The sequence below is a fragment of the Pholcus phalangioides genome, unplaced genomic scaffold (assembly GCF_987345545.1).
Source record: "Pholcus phalangioides strain wild (caught in Gottingen) unplaced genomic scaffold, Ppha-v1.0 ptg000024l_1, whole genome shotgun sequence".
Classification (NCBI taxonomy): Eukaryota; Metazoa; Arthropoda; class Arachnida; order Araneae; family Pholcidae; genus Pholcus; species Pholcus phalangioides.
Window position 1 is genome coordinate 32,153,261 of NW_028301616.1, and position 19,113 is coordinate 32,172,373.

At 38.0% G+C, this 19,113-nt stretch overlaps 1 protein-coding gene across 1 annotated transcript in view; it reads right to left on the bottom strand.

The window, feature by feature from the left end:
* Positions 1–1,101: 1,101 nt before the first annotated feature.
* LOC149069244 (potassium channel subfamily K member 18-like) overlaps positions 1,102–19,113 on the bottom strand; it is a 40,400-nt gene continuing 22,388 nt past the window's right edge. Inside the window, exons 2-3 of the mRNA XM_089250843.1 lie at positions 4,460–4,675; positions 1,102–3,497 (exon numbers count right to left, since the gene is read on the bottom strand). Coding sequence (XP_089106969.1) covers positions 2,944–3,497; positions 4,460–4,675 — 770 coding nt within the window. The 3' untranslated portion in view covers positions 1,102–2,943. The remainder of the gene's footprint in view (positions 3,498–4,459; positions 4,676–19,113) is intronic.

Below are 19,113 nucleotides of genomic sequence, written 5' to 3' on the forward strand. Positions count from 1 at the left end.
AGAAAACCAACTTCAGCCGACCACCACTGTGGGGTTCGAACCCGGATACTCGCATCACGAGTCCGTCACTATAACCACTCGACCACCACAGCGGCAGTTATATTTATGTTTTTTATTCGCCCACTAAATAATATAGTGTATGTTGCGAAATGACGATCGACACAAAGGGGAGTTGGGCTCATACTGCTCGTGCAATCAGAAGTTATTTGACGACGGGGTGCTGAGTTACTATTTCGCAGTGAAACTCTGTCTCGCACCAATCGAGGTCTAAGGTCCAGTTGGGCTCATTGAAGAAGGAACCGGTTTTGCCTCCCCAGGTAACGTCTAATCGTTAAAAAAGAGAAGAAGCAGGATAGGGAACACACACACGCACGCACGCACAGACTGTACAGATAATACTGACATCACACTTCGCTCAAAGATGTCAGAGCCTGGAGTTTAACAGAGCTCCATGTAATACTATATTGGTTTTTACTCATCAAACCGTAGCGAGGGTGGAAAGGAAAATAGCATCCATTGGGTTACCAACAAATCATCTCGGTAAAGGAAAGAACAGAGGGGAAGCTCTCGAATGCATTTTTTTCCCATCTACTATGGGACGAAGAACTACACTCTTGCGCGGGAAGAAGTTAGTGTAACTACCTCAAAAAATTTTCTCCGCCAATGATACAGTCGAATCCGGTTTTAACGAATACCGATATATAGCGACAATCTCGTTTTAACGAACACGTTTCTAATCCCCAAAAATAAGTTTACGAAGGAACAATGCAAAAAAAACTGGAATTCCTTTATAACGAAGTGATTTCTTCGGTCTCTTGGAGTTCGTTATAACGGTATTCGACTGTATTTCAAACGATCTCTTTTACTGTCGCAACTGGAAACGATATTTCACTATGACGCCCGGTGCTCATACCCATTTTGGCACTCCCCCCATGGCCCCCACATGTTAGAGCAGGGCCCCCCGGTCAAACTTTTCACGGGCCCTTCTATAGTTAATTTATAGCGTGAAAAAGTAAAAAAAAATGATTAGAATTGTCCCGGGCCCCAGGACCAGAGCCTTGTCAGCCCCTCCCATTTGTGGGGGCCATGACTCCCCCCCCCCCCCCGTTATTTTGAACGAAAGGAGAAAATAGTAAACTCGGCGTTCTTCCTGGTCCAGCGCCCGGGACACCAGATACTCCTGCTCTCCCCTTGTTGCGGCCCTGATCTCTCTAATTATAAAAGAGTCAAAAAGTGCTTCAAATGAAACTTAGCATTCCAGAAGGAAAAATTCAACACATGGTCAATTCAAATACAGGGTGCTCCGTAAATTCGTAAATAGTTAAAAAATTCATAAAAATCGAAGGAATTGACGTATTTGAATGTGGTTTGCGAAAAATTTATTTTCGAGAAGGGTGGTTTTTTTTTGGTACAGAAAAAAAGTTCAATTTCTGTCGGTAGAGCGTGCTGAACGAAAGCAAATCACTACTTCACCAAACACCAACTCTGGTCATATCGCTATATACTGCCATTAGTGAAATGGGTTGGAAGCGAAGGCGTCTATCGGTGGTCGCCTCGAGTTCGTCAGGGAAAACATCTTATCTATATCCTCCCTTGGGTTCGAACCCGGGACCCTGACAATAACCTTAACGATTGTAGACGAGTATCTTACCACCATACCACTCGGGCACGAAAACAAATCACTGGAAACATGCAAATCAGTCTTATAAAACGCAGGGAGTACGATTAACAGCTGAATTTTCCTGTTACCGGTTTCCATTGTGATGTTGGCACTAGTGGCTAAAGCTATTGGTGACTTTGTTTACCTCAGCCACAAATCACTGAAGCTTTACAAACGTTTTGGACACAGAAGAGATTGAAGAAGGATTCAGGTCCAATCATTCCTGCCGAAATTCCGTGCAGCTCCCTCTATCGACAAAAAATGTGAACTAATTTTTTTTTTCTTTACCACAAAAATTTCCCTTCGTGGGAATTTTCTTCCCAAACCGCACATTCGAAATCCCCAGTTCCTTCAATTTTTATACCATTTAAACTATTTATGAATTGATGGGATGCCCTGTACATACGTTTTGATTGCCAATAAACAATTTTTCCTTATATCAACGCACTACAGTCGAATTCCGTTTTAACGAATACTGCTATAGCGAAAATCTCGTTTTAACGAATACTTTTCTTATTCCCAGATAGGTTGACATAAGAACAATGCAAAAACCTGGAATTCCTTTTGTCCCGAAATTTCGTTATAACGAAGTGATTTCTCTGGTTTCTTGGAGTTCATTATAACGGAATTCGACTGTATTATGAAAGCTCTTATCAGGAAAGAAAGATCACGATGACCGAATCAGTTTCATACCAATACAATAATGTTTCTCAATGTGTGCGTCGCAGCTCTAAGGGGCGTCGCGGCGAGCTGGAGGTATTAATTTGTGTGCCTATTCATGTTTCTTTCATATGGGAAAATATCTGCCAAACTATTTTGGGCGCCGCTGATGACAAAAGTTTGAAAAACCACTGCAATAATACATTCCTCCGTTCTTGACGTTGAAAAAAAAAATCGTAAAATTTTCGACCGTACAGATTGATTGGTAGTTGTTGAACACTACGGTATCAACACCATTACTACACTCTCACACGGAAGTTGAAATCGACGTTTATTCTCATCAGTTACGGGCATCATAGGCGCCGGAGTCTAGGGCTCTAGAAAATTTGAGCTCCCCCTCCCAATAATTTCTTCAATACACCCTCCCTCCACTGAGTACGTGCTCGAGTCCCGTATATACGGGATGACCAGCAACTTTCAGCCCCCTCATGTCGGCGTCTCTGACGGGTATCAATGCACACACACATTCTGCACCGCTGTCCATTCGCTTACACTAAAAAAAAATTTGTTCACATGGATTTCTAAGAAAACCATTTTTTTTTTTTTCGACATCATTGCCGGATTCAGTCATCGTCATCGTGCTCCGAACTCAAGAATCCTAGATTCCTCGCTAAATTTTTGCACTTGATGACGACCTCTTCTTGCACTAGGTTGAAGGACATCGCGATGATTGCTAGTCCCAAAATAAGATAGATACAGCAGATAATGAGTTTGGCTTGGCCTCCTTCCGGGTCGAGGATGTCCGACCCGGGCACGAGATCGCCGAAGCCGATCGTGCTGAGGGTGATGAAACAGAAATAAGCTCCGTTCAGGAAAGACCACTTCTCCCACAGCGAGAAGAGCACGGCCCCGCCGCAGATGTAGGCCGTGACTAGCAGCAGCACCATGTACATGGGAACTCTCTCCTCGTTGTCGTCGTTCTCCCGGACAGAGTACACGTGCTCGATGACCACGGAATTCGGCTCGTGGACGACCACCGTACCAGCGGTGGTGTTGTTGTTGGCGATGGCTGATTTGACCGAGGGCGAAGAAGTCGGCGAAGACCCGTCGCTGATGCTCTTCTTCTCCTCGTTGGGACAGGCATCCAGCGAAACTGCCTCGGCTACTTTCTCCATCACTGCAAAACAAAAAAAAAACGTGAATGATGTACAAGGTTTATCGAAAATAAATAGGAAAATTTCAAAAGATGTTAGAGATTAGAGGGGCACAAAAGGAATATAGGTCTGAAATGTTGCTTTGAGATGCAGAGGGCGCTGTAGCTGCTCTTAGGTCTGTCGTTAACGAGACGAATATTTATGGTTTTGACACCCGTGGGCTACACGAATTTTGTCGCCATTCGTCATAAATCCCTAATTTTCTTGACTACTCTTTCCTCGAATTCGCCACCCTGTGCTATAACCTGCTTGGCTCCCACCCCTCTTGCAAGTACATCTGTGTCTCAAAGTCACTGTTTCGGTCACACATGCTTGTACACGCTATAGGTCATTCACTGACATGATTCTTTATTTTATAGGTCACTCTTTTGATTATTTACACGTTTACACACGCTCTAGGTCATTCTTTTGCTATTCACATGCTTGCACATGCTCTAGGTCACTCACTGACTTGGTCTCTCACTCTGTAGGTCACTCTTCTGGTCATTCGAATGTTTGCTCACGCTCTAAGTTGCTCACTCACGAGCATTCAAATTGTGCAGGTCACTCACTGACCTAGTTCCTTGCTGACTGGGCAGACATGGATTTATTGAAGTTTATATAAATTTTGCCGCTCTTCTTCCATTCTACTAACTTTCTTGGCTACTCATACCTCAAATTTGCCGCTCCCTCTAAACTTGCTAACCAGATCTACAGTCCGCTAACCCCCCCACCCGTCCTTTAAATACGCCACTGCCGTTTACCCTCAAAGCCGTTCTCAAAATTTCCTTGTATTAATACTAAATTATTGTACTCAGTACCGTCTTAACGTATGGGGCCCACCTGGGACTCGAAAGAAGATCGGGCTATTGCATGGACCACTGCGTGCTTCTCAAATACAAAGAGTACCGTTTAGCAAGTAAGAACATTGTTGTGAGGCACTTACTTCTGTTGTGTTCGACGATCTTCTGTTGCCTCTGCGAGTGATGCCTCCTTGGGTTGTTGAAGAGGACGCAGAAATGCGAATACGTGAACTTGAAAGATCTTGCTAAGAGGTCGCCGATGTTCGTGAGGCAGAGCAGCATCAAAGGAATGCCGAGTAGAGCGTAGAATATCGTCACCACTTTCCCGACGTTTGTCTTAGGGGCTATGTTACCGTAACCTGTAAATAGTACAAAGCATTTCATCCATCAATTATTATTATTTTTCAACAATACTGTATATAGATAGGATACCTAGGTGTCATTTAGAGTTTTTGAGCATTCATACAGGCATCTGTTGGAGCCCGCAATCGATGTAAGCTTATATACTTAGTTTTGCCTTGAATTACAAATTTAACTTGTTCGTGAAAATTGCTCGCATAATGCAAAACCATACCGAGTCTTCCGATATCTTGGCAATAGCCGTATCTCAGTGTGAGGAGGGCCTTAAGCATTTACATGACGCATCAAATAAATCTCATGACCACTAGGCTTCATCGGGTAGGTAACAGATAATCGAAACCACAAGGGCAAATGTCTCCTTTGCCTCCCTCGTTTCAGCTACACCCGTGCGCGTCTCTATCTCATTTTCATTCATTTTTCAAATAAATGACAGAAAGTAGCTTAAAAAAATAGAGGATATTATTTCACAGCAAGGGTGGCTCGAGCCTACCTGCCACCCGGATTCAAAGCAGCGTGTGGTGCCCATAAATAACGACAACTTTATAGTAGGATACTAGGGGACCCTAGGATAAAACTGATTTGTTTTAGTACAAAGGAACACACCATCCGTAAGGCACCGACTCGTAGAATCGGAAACTAGCATCCACACTATGTTCATAATGTTCATACCCTTTAGGTACACTATCTTTGTTTCAATTTCTTCATATACATTTTTCATAACCAAATATGCATTTACCGAATGTCTTTCTACGACCTGGTTTTTCGAATTTAGGTCTTTCTTGCTTAGATTTCAAGATAGTATAAAAGTTCCTGAATTTCCCACCAGGTGTGCGTTCAAATCTTCCTTATCATCTGATGCGTACTCGTATTTTTGTACCACTTACGTTACTTTCATGATTCTATCTGTCATATTTCAGGAGATATTAAAGATTATGTGAAATTTCCAATGTTTCTCATTTCTCTCAATGGTTTATCTTTTTTTCCTCCCGGGCATCCCAAAATGATTCTTAGAGGTGATTATGATTGGAGAGGCTGCGCATATGTCACTATATACAAAATCTTCGAGTAGTTATAACTTTTAAATGAATGAACGTAGAGCGATGGAAGAAGTGTCTGGTTGTACTAAATCGGACAGGCACTACACGATAGTAACAATCAAAATGCCACCTGGTGGAATGTTCTTGAACTTTTTTCACCTTGTCTTCACAAATCAACGGGCTTTGAGCAAAACTACAGCTTAAATTTGTGAAATTCTATTCAGTGAGCTGATAATATACAAACCTTAATCAGATTGTTTACACTGACTTTTCACGTTTATTCAAATTGTAGTTTTAAAGCGGTAAGACTATTACAACTGAACTAAAGTTCACAGTTTTCCCCTGTGTAACTTTGAAATGCTCTGTAGAATTTTATTACTTTTGAACAATCTCTAAACCTCTTTCCGTACAAGAGCGACATATCTCAGCCTAGAATAGAGCATAGAGAGAGCGCCCGAGTGGCGCAATGATAAGGTGCTCGTCTTCCACTATGAAGGTTACTATCAAGGTCCATGGGTTTGAATCCGGGCATAGAACGTTAGAAGCAAGTTCTTTACCTACCGAGCCTGAGGCGACCACCAATGTGTGTGGATGGAGTCCTTATTTCCCACCCAACTCCACTGGTTGGAAATTGCTGTATGGCAATATATGACAGGAGTTGGTGTGCGGTAAAGTAGCCTAGAGTAGATGGTCGAAATACATTCGAGCTCCTTCTCTATTATTTTCCCCTCACCCAGACGCTTTATTGGCAACCCTACCTATGGGGGGAAATGGATTTTTTTCATCTTTACTCGGCATTCTTTTCTTCCTCGCTACGGTTGTAAGAATAAAAAGAATATGTAGTACAAGTTAAATCCCGTTTTAAGGAACTCCAAGAGACCGGTGAAATCACTTCGTTATAGCGGAATTTCATTATAAAGGAATTTCAGGTTTTTTGCCTTGTTCCTATGTAAACTTATCTGGGGGATCAGAAAAGAGTTCGTTAAAACGAGGTTTTCACTGTATAACGGTATTCGTTAAAATGGGATTCAACTGCATTACCTAATAGGTGGTCGGGAAGGCAATGGAAAACCAGCCCTTGTCACATTTTGTACCTTGATTTCCTAAGTGTTGAATAAAAACACCGTACAGCCAGACGTGGCCCAGGCTCTGTTCCATCATATAAGCACATTACCCCGTACGGTTGGGCCACGAAATAAAGACACTGGTTTCATAGATCTATCGCTGGTACTCCAACTATTATATCGTTCAAATTTATTACAAAAAGCCTGTATCTAAAGGGGTGGACATATTTCCAAATGCAGGTGAAATGATTCTAGAAGATATGCATATTGGTGTTTATCCTTTATTCTGTGGCACTTTAATGTATCAGGATCGTTTAAGTATTTTCAAAATTACTGCTCCGTGACGAAAAAGTTTGAGAACTACTGAAATCACCCCCCCCCCACCACCACCACCTAATCACAAAGGTGATGGGGGCTTACAGAACTCCAGCCCCGAGGCCTTGTGGCGATTCTTATCATTTTCATGTCTATTCACACTCTCGTCCTCCTTACCAGATCATGTCCCGCTGCCATGTCTCAAGGAAGAGAGATATAAGCTAGTTGTCAAAGACCTTGGCCAAGCTAGAAAAGTGTGTGTAGGTGTTATAAACATAACGCGAAATTTACTTTTGTGTAGTGCTTGTTATAGTGCTGTCATCTGTTCAATTTCTGAAGTAAGAATGAAGTGTAATGATTGAATATTTGTATCGTTGTAGGCCTGTTGCTCTCTGCGGCGAGACTTAACCCGTAGATCGGTTCGTATTCACGCCTCCAAGTTAGGAACCACCGAAAACCAACTTCAGCTGACCCCCACTGTGGCACCGGCGGGTTCCGAATCCGAATTCTCGCAATGTGAGCCCGTCACTATGACCACTCGATCACCACAGCGGCTGACAAATCTGACTAGGGGCACGGCAAAGATCGCAGCCTAGGGGTCCTGGCAGGGCCGTAACTAGATCCTTGGTCAGCTGGGGCAAGCACTCATTATGGCACTCTCCTTGTAATGTTGAAGGAGAGGTTAAAGGAGAAATTCGCAATCCCCCCCCCCGCCCCCGGTTTGGTACCCGGGCACCAGACCCGCCTGCCGCCCCCTTCCATTCGTGACCTTGGATCCTGCTGCAGGAGTGGGGTGGGGGACAGGTCTGAAATAGACTGGCAGAACCTCATATACTTACATTCCAACTGCCTAGTTTATAGACGTGGGTTTCGATCGTACATCATGGTTGAAACGGGACAGAATAAATTTATTCCAGAGCGTCTTCCATTTCATCGTCTCAAATTAGTAAGGTCGTTACTCGACCTTTTTTTCTCAAGTGGGGGGGGGGTCTTTATCGCGAACATTCGCTTCTCTTGATAATGCAATATTTTACGCCGAAGAATAGACAATAATTGAGGGGCAAAACTGTTCTCTCCAAGACGGAAATGACGAGTTTCTACTGATATTAAAAAAAGAGAGAAGACAAAATTAAAGTACACGTGAGAGTGGCTTCGGGGGGTTTAAGCAAAAAATACATGGTAAAAAAAACCTCAAGGAAAAGAAAAAAATCATAGATAAGAAACAACCAGATGTACGCGCCCATTGTGTTTTGTGATGTCTCGCTCAAAATTCAATCCCAGTGTCACGGCCCACAGAAAGAAGAAGAAAGCTATTGTTGGCAACGGCAGCGAATTCAAACGGGCGTTACGACAACAGCATCAACCCCTCACCTTTTCTTACAGCGTAACGTTGTTGCTCGCTCTTGATGGTTGACGCTGTTGTGCGATGACACTTCTTTTTTTTTCCACCGCTCACAGTTAAAAGCATAAAAATATCTTCAAGCTCAATAGGAAACTCGTCCCCGAAACGGTGGCGGCAATTGCATAAGTGAATGTAACTTGTCCCTGGAATTGCAGCTATATTCTGGAGAGTGAGAGAGAGGATAACTTAATTGCATTTGAACGGTCGTGAACCTCAATTCTAAGAGATGGAAATGTTGGTCGTGAAATCGTCTGAAAATGTTTTTCCAAGATTATATGGTACTATGGCATTAACAGAGGCGTATTTATGGTTTTGCCGCCTGTGCGCTACATGAATGTTTTCGCCCTTCTCTCATTCTAGTCTAATTTTCTTGACCACTCACTCTTCGAATTCGCCTCCCTGTGCTATAACCTGTTTGGCTCCCCCCCCCCCCCGCCCGTAAAAATGCGTGTCGCCAAATCCTTCTTTTGGTCAATCACATGCTTGCATAATCTTTTGGTCACTCTCATGTTCACATACAATGCATGGGTCACTTTTTTTTTGGCCTTGCTTTCACACATGCTTCCATACTGTTTTGGTTATTCACATGCTTCCACAATGTTTTGGTTATTCACATGCTTCCACACTGTTTTGGTTATTCACATGCTTCCACACTGTTTTGGTTATTCACATGCTTCCACACTGTTTTGGTTATTCACATGCTTCCACACTGTTTTGGTTATTCACATGCTTCCACACTGTTTTGGTTATTCACATGCTTCCACACTGTTTTGGTTATTCACATGCTTCCACACTGCTTTGGTTATTCACATGCTTCCACACTGTTTTGGTTATTCACATGCTTGAACAGGGTGTAGGCCACTCTTCCAACCATTCACATGCTTGCACACTATTTTGGTCATTCCCATTTTTTCACACTGTTTTGGTCATTCAAGTGCTTGCGCATGCTCTAGGTCACTCTTTCAGCCATTCAAATGCTTACACACGCTTTGAATCACTTTTTCAGAGATTCACATGTTTACACACGCTTTGAATCACTGTTTCGGTCATTCACATGCTTGCACACTCTTTGCGTCACTTTTTTAGTCATTTAAATGCTTGCATATAGCTCTAGGTTATTTCACTGTTTTTGTTTCACATGCTTTCGCACGCTCTAGGTCACTCTTTTGCTCACTCACGAGCGTACGCACTCTTTTGTTTACTCAAATGCTTGCAAACTCTTTAGGTCAATCACTGGCGTAGTCTCTGACTTTCCGGACAGAGGCGGATTCATGGTTATAAAATTTTGCCGCTTTTCTCCCATAATGTATTAATTTTCTTGGCCACTCATTCATTCCTGAAATTTTCCTTCCCTCCGAACTTTCCGCATTGAACTATAGCCAGCTAACCTTTCCCCCCCCCCCTCCATAAATACGTCACTGAGCGTCAAGGCAATCATATTACTCATGTTTAACGTGACATTCCACGTGATAACACGTATTTTTGGTTATTCCGACCTTTTTGTGTCAGATTGTCCAGCCTTTTCAACGGAGTATACTTAAATCTGTAAACTCAACTCAAATTGTGGATGAAGATGATTTTTCTCACTTATATACGACCAATTACGATAAATTTGGCAGTAATTTTAGTTATTCATCTCATATATTTGTCGTATTTAATTTTTTTTTTCCATGAAATACAATTTAATTCACTGCAATTTACAGTAACCCTTCATTTCCCGCCAACAGCAGTTTTTCCTTAGCAATTCTAGCCGCAACTGGCCAATTTTTTGGTGACAATTGATGAAGTCCAGTACATTTCCGGAATAAACATTCGTATTTTCTACGCTGACCATATTTCCTCCTCTCAAATACAGGAAATCACGAAATTGTCGTCATAAATTATGCCAAAGGCAAGCAAAACTGCTATTTGTAACTGAAATCACTGATAAAATGCAGACTCTTAGCTTCATTCCGACCCCAAAGTTTGACATGAACAGAGCGTTTCTTTCCACCGAGCAACCGGGATTTAAGATTTAGTAGCAACCCCAAGTGGGATCCCAATTAGCGTGATAGTGGTTATATTACAACTCTAAAGATGGCACCCATAATGTGTCGAAATGCATAAGGAATTTCGTATTTTTCCTTGTATTTTCCTTTTTCGTTGGTGATTTCTGAGTATTTTTTGCCGGCGCAGAGTTTATTTACTCTTACATAGCATTTTAAAATGAAGAGTACATAAATTAAATCAACGTTTCTCAACCTATGATGGTCCGTGGACCAGAGTTGGTCCGCAGGCAGATTTGATAAAATTATTCAAACGTTGTAATTGATACTACTGATGTCCTTACGGGTTGGAATAAATAAATCGTACTTAAGCTCACCTCACATCATCGAGAAAAATGCAGGAAATTTGCGATCCTAAATACGGGATATCACTAAATTTTGCCAAAAATTGCAATTTATTGCTTTAAATGTTATGTCCACAACACGGACACGCACGTTCCACCATGCAATGCACCAATTCTTTAGAAGTTCCCCAGAGGAATATGAACGAGGTACATATATGGTTTAGCAGTAGTACTAATTCCGGTCATACATCGGCATACGGCAATTTCCAGCCAGTGCGGTTGGGGGAAGGGGAGGGGAATGGAGGTGCTATCTAACGGTAGTCACCCCAGGCTCGGAAGGTAAATAACTTGTTTCTAATGTTCTTGCCCGGATTCAAACCTGTGGACCTTGACGCTAACTTTCACGGTGGAAGACGACCATCTCACCACCGCACGACTCTGGTGACCAGTCATTTTACTGGTCCTTATTTTCAGAAAGTTTGGAGAAACACCGGATTAAATAAACGGATGAGGGAATAATTCGCGAATCCCACCACTGTTGAAGATTTAAAAAATTGAAGCAAAATGGAATTCCTTTATAACGAAATTTCACTATAACGAAGTGATTTCTCCGGTCTCTTGGAGTTCGTTATAACAGGATTCGACTGTAATTACATGTATGACAACTTTCCCATATAGCAGCATTCCAGAAATTAAAAGTATTGTCCAACAAGAGTTAGATTTTTGCGAGTGGGTTCAACTAATGATATTTTATCTTAGAAAGTGCATTTAGTGTCGAACGTTCGAGAAAGAGATCGTGGACCGAAATAGAAATCGAAGAGCAAAAATAGAGAGAGAGAGATAAGGAGAACGAACTCTCCCAAGACAAATAGAAGACAAAAAAAAAAGATGTGACATGACGATGTCAATGTGAATGACACAATTCATTTGGTTAATGCAGGAGTTGTCCTCGATAGAGACGGATTGACATCCACTTTCATACATTTTCCATGACTCGCACCAAAAAATATCAGCGATCAACTATACTGATAACATTAAAACAAAGAAAAGAACGTTACTTCCGTAAATATGATTTGGATTTCTTTAAATATGACGTCATTAAAAAATATTTGCGATCTATTAACACTGGAATAATCGAACTTCCCAATTTCACACACAGGTCTCTTTCAATTTCATTTTTTTTCGAGTTTTCCACAAAATTCAGTAAATTTATTTTATTTTTTTCAAAATGTTTCCTTTCATTTTCTACATAAATTTATATTAATATTTTTTCTGTCTTCTATAAAATTTTGTTTCTTTATATAAATTTAGTTTTTAATTTTCTTTCTGAATTTAGTTTTTAATTACAGAATTTTCTTTCTGAATTTATTTTAATTTTCTTTCTAAATATCTCTTTTAATATTCTCTTCCAAATATCTCTTTTAATTTTCTTTCCCAATATTTCTTTTACCTTTTTTTTAAATTCGTTTTAGTTTTCTTTCTGTAAATTTATTTTAGTTTTCTTTCTGTAAATTTATTTTAGTTTTCTTTCTGAATTTACCTTAATTTTCTTTCTGAATTTACCTTAATTTTCTTTCTGAATTTACCTTAATTTTCTTTCTGAATTCACCTTAATTTTCTTTCTGAATTTCTTTCAGTTTGCTTTATAAATTTCTATCAGTTTTCTTTATGAATTTCTTTCAATTTTCTTTATGAATTTCTTTCAGTTTTCTTAATGAATTAATTTCAGTTTTCTTTATGAATTAATTTCAGTTTTCTTTATGAATTTCTTTCAGTTTTCTTTATGAATTTCTTTCAGTTTTCTTTATGAATTTCTTTCAGTTTTATTTATGAATTAATTTCAGTTTTCTTTATGAATTAATTTCAGTTTTCTTTATGAATTAATTTCAGTTTTCTTTATGAATCAATTTCTTTCAGTTTTCTTTATGAATCAATTTCTTTCAGTTTTATTTATGAATTTCTTTCAGTTTTCTTTATGAATTTCTTTCAGTTTTCTTTATGAATTAATTTCAGTTTTCTTTATGAATTAATTTCAGTTTTCTTTATGAATTAATTTCTTTCAGTTTCCTTTATGAATTAAGTTCTTTCAGTTTCCTTTATGAATTAAGTTCTTTCAGTTTTCTTTATAAATTAATTTCTTTCAGTTTTCTTTATGAATTTCTTTCAGTTTTCTTTATGAATTTCTTTCAGTTTTCTTTATGAATTTCTTTCAGTTTTCTTTATGAATTTCTTTCAGTTTTCTTAATGAATTAATTTCAGTTTTCTTTATGAATTAATTTCAGTTTTCTTTATGAATTTCTTTCAGTTTTCTTTATGAATTTCTTTCAGTTTTCTTAATGAATTTCTTTCAGTTTTCTTTATGAATTTCTTTCAGTTTTCTTTATGAATTAATTTCAGTTTTCTTTATGAATTAATTTCTTTCAGTTTTCTTTATGAATTAAGTTCTTTCAGTTTTCTTTATGAATTAAGTTCTTTCAGTTTTCTTTATGAATTAAGTTCTTTCAGTTTTCTTTATAAATTAATTTCTTTCAGTTTCCTTTATGAATTAAGTTCTTTCAGTTTCCTTTATGAATTAAGTTCTTTCAGTTTTCTTTATAAATTAATTTCTTTCAGTTTTCTTTATGAATTTCTTTCAGTTTTCTTTATGAATTTCTTTCAGTTTTCTTTATGAATTTCTTTCAGTTTTCTTTATGAATTTCTTTCAGTTTTCTTTATGAATTTCTTTCAGTTTTCTTTATGAATTTCTTTCAGTTTTCTTAATGAATTAATTTCAGTTTTCTTTATGAATTTCTTTCAGTTTTCTTAATGAATTAATTTCAGTTTTCTTTATGAATTAATTTCAGTTTTCTTTATGAATTTCTTTCAGTTTTCTTTATGAATTTCTTTCAGTTTTCTTTATGAATTTCTTTCAGTTTTCTTTATGAATTTCTTTCAGTTTTCTTTATGAATTTCTTTCAGTTTTCTTTATGAATTAATTTCAGTTTTCTTTATGAATTAATTTCTTTCAGTTTTCTTTATGAATTAAGTTCTTTCAGTTTTCTTTATGAATTAAGTTCTTTCAGTTTTCTTTATAAATTAATTTCTTTCAGTTTTCTTTATGAATTAATTTCAGTTTTCTTTATGAATTTCTTTCAGTTTTCTTTATGAATTTCTTTCAGTTTTCTTTATGAATTTCTTTCAGTTTTCTTTATGCATTAATTTCTTTCAGTTTTCTTTATGAATTTCTTTCAGTTTTCTTTCTAAATGTTACTTATAATTTTCATTTAAAACTTTTTTATATAAATATTTCTTTTAACATTCTCTCCATTTACGTGTATTTCTTTCTAAATTTCCCTCAATTTTCTTTCTAAATTTCTCGTAGTTCTCTTTCTGAATTTCCCTTAATTTAGAGCCCACATGCTATGATGCTTACCGACAAGAACCCTACTTTTGGTATTTATATTCCTTTGGTGTATATATGACGCGATTTTAATTAGAAGGAAGTGTCGTGATTCCTATTTTCAGAAACTATTTTGAGGATACGCTCGATATCTATGAAATCTCTTTCTCTCAAACTGTATATATATAGCCTTTGCGTGCCACCCTATTGAAGAAATCTCACGCTCGTAACTCAATAACGCGGACACTATTAAAAAGATAGAGTTCAAAGCAGCAGCAGCAACAGTTTGAGTGGATGGAAGCATAAAAGACAATGTATGGGGGACATAAGTCCTGACATTTATCGTAGTTTTATGAAATATGGCTGCCGTGGAACCAAGGTTTTCCCTAAGATAAGCGCGTACCACGCGGTAAAGTGCAAATTGTGGTGAAGCGGAGTTTAGCAAGCAGATGGCAAGGTACTCTTTTTGACGTCAAAATAAAATTTAAAAAAAGACTACGCTAAAGGTTATAAAAAGCTATACTACGTCGAAATATACGCAATGTTTACTCTGGACCATGTGTTACAAAACGTAACATGGAATACGCGTACATTTTCTTTGCTCGAGATCGGTCATAAGTAGGGTGACAATATGACGTGTTTTACGCTGGAGGCCGGTTGCAAAAAAGAATTTCGGGGGCTTTTTAGCTCCAATTCGATTTCATATATTTTGTGAATCGGCATCCAAAGATTCTCGCAACATCACAAAATGTACGGGAATGCTGAAAAATACCTACAAAAAATGTAGACACAATTAAATGTAAATTAACACAAAAAATTAATAAAAATTTTGAATGGACGGAAATTCAGAACTGAAATTTTTTTAAACAGACGAAAGAAATAATTTCAAAGCTAATGAACATTAAGGCCTAATTAGCTGAGAACTAATGCTAATTAAAAATTGATGAATCAAAATGAGAAATAATTGAAAAATATAGTTCTGGCACACCAATGAAAATTCTGAATTAATGAGAGAAAAGGAAATCTCAGAATGGACGAAAGTTCAGAAATAATGAAAGAAAAAATACCAGAATTGATGAAAATTCCGGAATCAAATCAGTTGGAGTGCTCAGACACCTTTTTTGCTACAAAAAAAATGTATTTGTGATGTATTTTTTCATTTCTTATATACTGTATTACTGTGAGAGCGGTGGCCCGATGCGACCACACTTGTCACATACCACCCCCCTAAAAGCTGGTCTGGTTTTACGGGACTTTTCGATCATCCTACACATTTTTCGTAAAAAAAATTTCCCGTTTTTTTAAAAGAAATTTATTCGAATTTGTAACTTGAATCGTGGATATAGATGCATAATCCGTATCGCATGTACTATGTATCGTAGTATATTGTGGCAACTCTACATTTAAAATAGAGATACAGTATTTAACTTTTTTAAAATTTAATACAGGGTGTACATAATTGAAGTTCTCTGTTCTGACGTCTACACCCGTAGTTCTTTGTCAGAAAACTACGAAACTTTGGAAAAAAAATTAGTGCAAAATAAATAAGTTCCGGCATTCATCACTATATTGTGTTTTCTTCAGAAATTGAAGTGAGCATGTTTTTTGGTTTTTTTTTTGCAAAGATGAGACCAAGGAATTCAAGCTAGATAGGTAAGCCAACTAGATGTCATAGCAGGGTGTCTAAACATCTTCAGAAGTACTATTTCCATTCTCATTTCTTCACTAAAGAATATGGTCACGACATTCCTAAAGCTCCATAGTTTTCTGATGAGTAGTTAAGGCTTTAGATCAGGGGTTCTTAAAACCTTTTCAGCTGCCACCCAAGATCAACAACAAGATAAGCTTCGCGACACATGGAAATGTTTATTTTTCGAAATTAGTGAAACTGGTGACGCAATAAATGCACACATAACAGGATTTGTAAGTGGATCTATACGAGGAATCTCGGTCTATAGACCGAGCGACAAGTTCCTGCGAATTAGATTTGGGACGTGGTTTATAGCTCAAGAAACCCGGCTATAGACAGCTCAGGAAAGAAGTATTGTATGCCCATAACTGAGTTGGCCTCTGACCTTGACGTGTGAAGGGAGTGTTCATTTTCCAAGGAAGGGAAACGGGGGAAAAGGGGGAAAAAATCGCTAAAATATCGCAAAAAGACGCGAACGGAAAATACCAACCTGCGACCTTTTTACCGAAAGAAGATAAATGGAATCACCCATTGTGTGTGACGTTTTATGACGTAGCCAGAGGCCAACTCGGCGTGAGTGTACAATACATCCCTAAAATTTCTGATTCACGCAGATTTGCTCAGTAATTTTGCTTGTTTGACTAATTCAAGACTTCACGGAAGTTCAGAATTTTTCTAACTCGCTCGCTGCCCGCGGGTGACATGCGGCTTTAGAAGGAACTAGTGGTGGCCACAGCTACGTCCCAACAATATCTAAAAAATATTGTTTTCTTTTAATTAAAAAAAAACAACCTAATAAATAATTTTGTTATTGAAAAGAGCGAAAAATTCATCTTATAAAACGTCATTGACAACTTCTACATATAATGAAATCAGTTACGTATTCACAAAGCATTCCAAGCAATGTTATCCGAAAATATAATTTTGAATAGTAATTTTTCACTTCTCTTCAAAATTTTAAGGGGTATTCTTTGCTAAAAGAGGGGGGGGTATATATAAATTTTTTTTAATCAGTCAGACATAGTTATTAAAAAAAATTACCTAAATTTTGAAGGAGTATTTTCACACCTCAACGAAATATGAAGGAATAAATTTGAATTTCGATGCGTGAGATTTTTTCGTATTGGTAAAACACTGATTCCAAGCCTTTCAACAACGGTTGCTTAGTTTTAGTGAATGCTCCAAAATTTTTTTCTTCTTTTTTGGATCCATGGAAACACAACTCCTCGGGTACCACAGAGTATGCTACGAGGCTTACAAACGTAACAAACATTATACGATTCAGGGAAAAACTGCAGCATTGCAATGCAGCTTAATACAAAAAAAAAAAAAGATAAAACCAAATCACATTATTCTCCACAATTGACATCTTTTTGGTGACAAAAAATTGGCTGCATGGAATTTTTAACGTATTTTTCTTTAACATGATCAATCTAGTCAAGTCACATACAGCTGGGGGGTGCATAGTGTGGGAATTATATTGCCGATAGTTTAGAAACATCTTAAAACTTTTTGAAACGCGCCAAGACTAAGTGTGACGCTGATTCTAAATTTACTTCACCAGAAATTTTTTTCATCTTCATTTACATTTACCCCTCTTCCCCCCTCCCCTACCATTTATTTGAGCGGACAAATAATGTGCATCGAATAACATAGACCTTGATGATTCAGAAAGAATGCACACAACTCTTTATACATCACAATACCCCCCACCCCGAATGCCCCAAATTATCACAACACAGCTTCTTCGAGCTGTTTCACCTTATCACGGGCAGGATCTTTTGGATTGGCCACAGTTTTTGGAATGTACTTGCGACGTTGTTGAGCTAATCGCTGGAAATTTTTTCCACGGGCTGTCACCATCCGGGAACAGATAGCCTATCCCAGCGCTGTCTGAGACAAATTGAAGCGACGAATCACTTTCCCCCTCTGACAATCAACTAGTGAATTCACGGTCACTTTACTTTCAGAGAGATATCTTGACTGTGTGGAAAAGGTCAAATTACGTCTTGGAGACGAGCCCTTTAGGAGAGTGCTCCTCATCCCGACAGAGGCGAATTTATTATATACAGGGTGCATATAGCAAACAAGAGGTATGGCATTTTATTGGCAAACCGTTGATCCTAGAGGCATACTTCCAGTTCGAAAAAGTTTCCAATTAACGTGTAGTACTCAGATATGTCATTAATGTTTCAAAAGGTTGTATAGTTATTGAAAAAAAAAATAATAATAACTTTTTATCCTGTCCGCGTGTGCCTCAAAAGCCAGATAGAAAGTTGTTGCCCTGTCTCTCCTGATGCCAACAAAAAAAATTTTATGTTTTTAAATGCAATATTCATTGAGATATTTGAATTCGAAAAACGGAGGAAATTTGGGGGAAAAACAGCGTTAAATGCGAAAAAAACGTTTTACCCGCATTTTTCAAGCTGTTTTTTCCCCGTTTTTCGAATTCGAATATCTCTGTAAATATTTCACTTGGAAACATGGAATTTTTTTGTTCGCGCATCAGGAGAGACAGCGCAACAACTTTCAGTTCAGGACTTTCTAACTGTTAGAGCACAGGGGGAACAATATAAAAATTTAGATTTTTTTTATTTTGTTACACACTGTATTTTCAATCCGAAAACTTAAAGGGTAATTTTTGAACACCTGTTGAGCATTTTTTTTTTAAACTGGAATCATACGATAGATAATTTGCGAGAATAGATTTTTCCCAAACATTAATACCCGACATTCATGCCATAAATACAATATCGACAAAATTATCAATTAACCATGGAGCTGGCGGTGGGAAATAAAGGGCAATTATATGCCCGGATGGTTCATGAAATAAAAGCCGTGCTAGTACTTACAGGACACCCTGTATATTTAATAATTAAGAGAATAAATATGAACATTCATCTCACATATTTGCCATTTTTTGAACGTTTTATTTGGGAAAATTCCTTTTAATCCATTGTTATATATTTGCACTAGCCTTTCGATTTTGAACAGAACAGAATTTCGTGATTACAAATTTTTTTGGCAAGTTTTCTTACCTTTGGCATCATTTTTATCATCAATTGATGATTTTTTCATACTTTTCGGTATTTTTAGTCCTCCGAACATAGCCCGCTGATCGTGTTTTTTCGGTCCCGATTTCCTGTATTTTTCTCGAGGATTTACGGTCATTCTTCTCACTTATGATTTTTTGAATCCAGGGCCGAAACACTTGGAGGAAG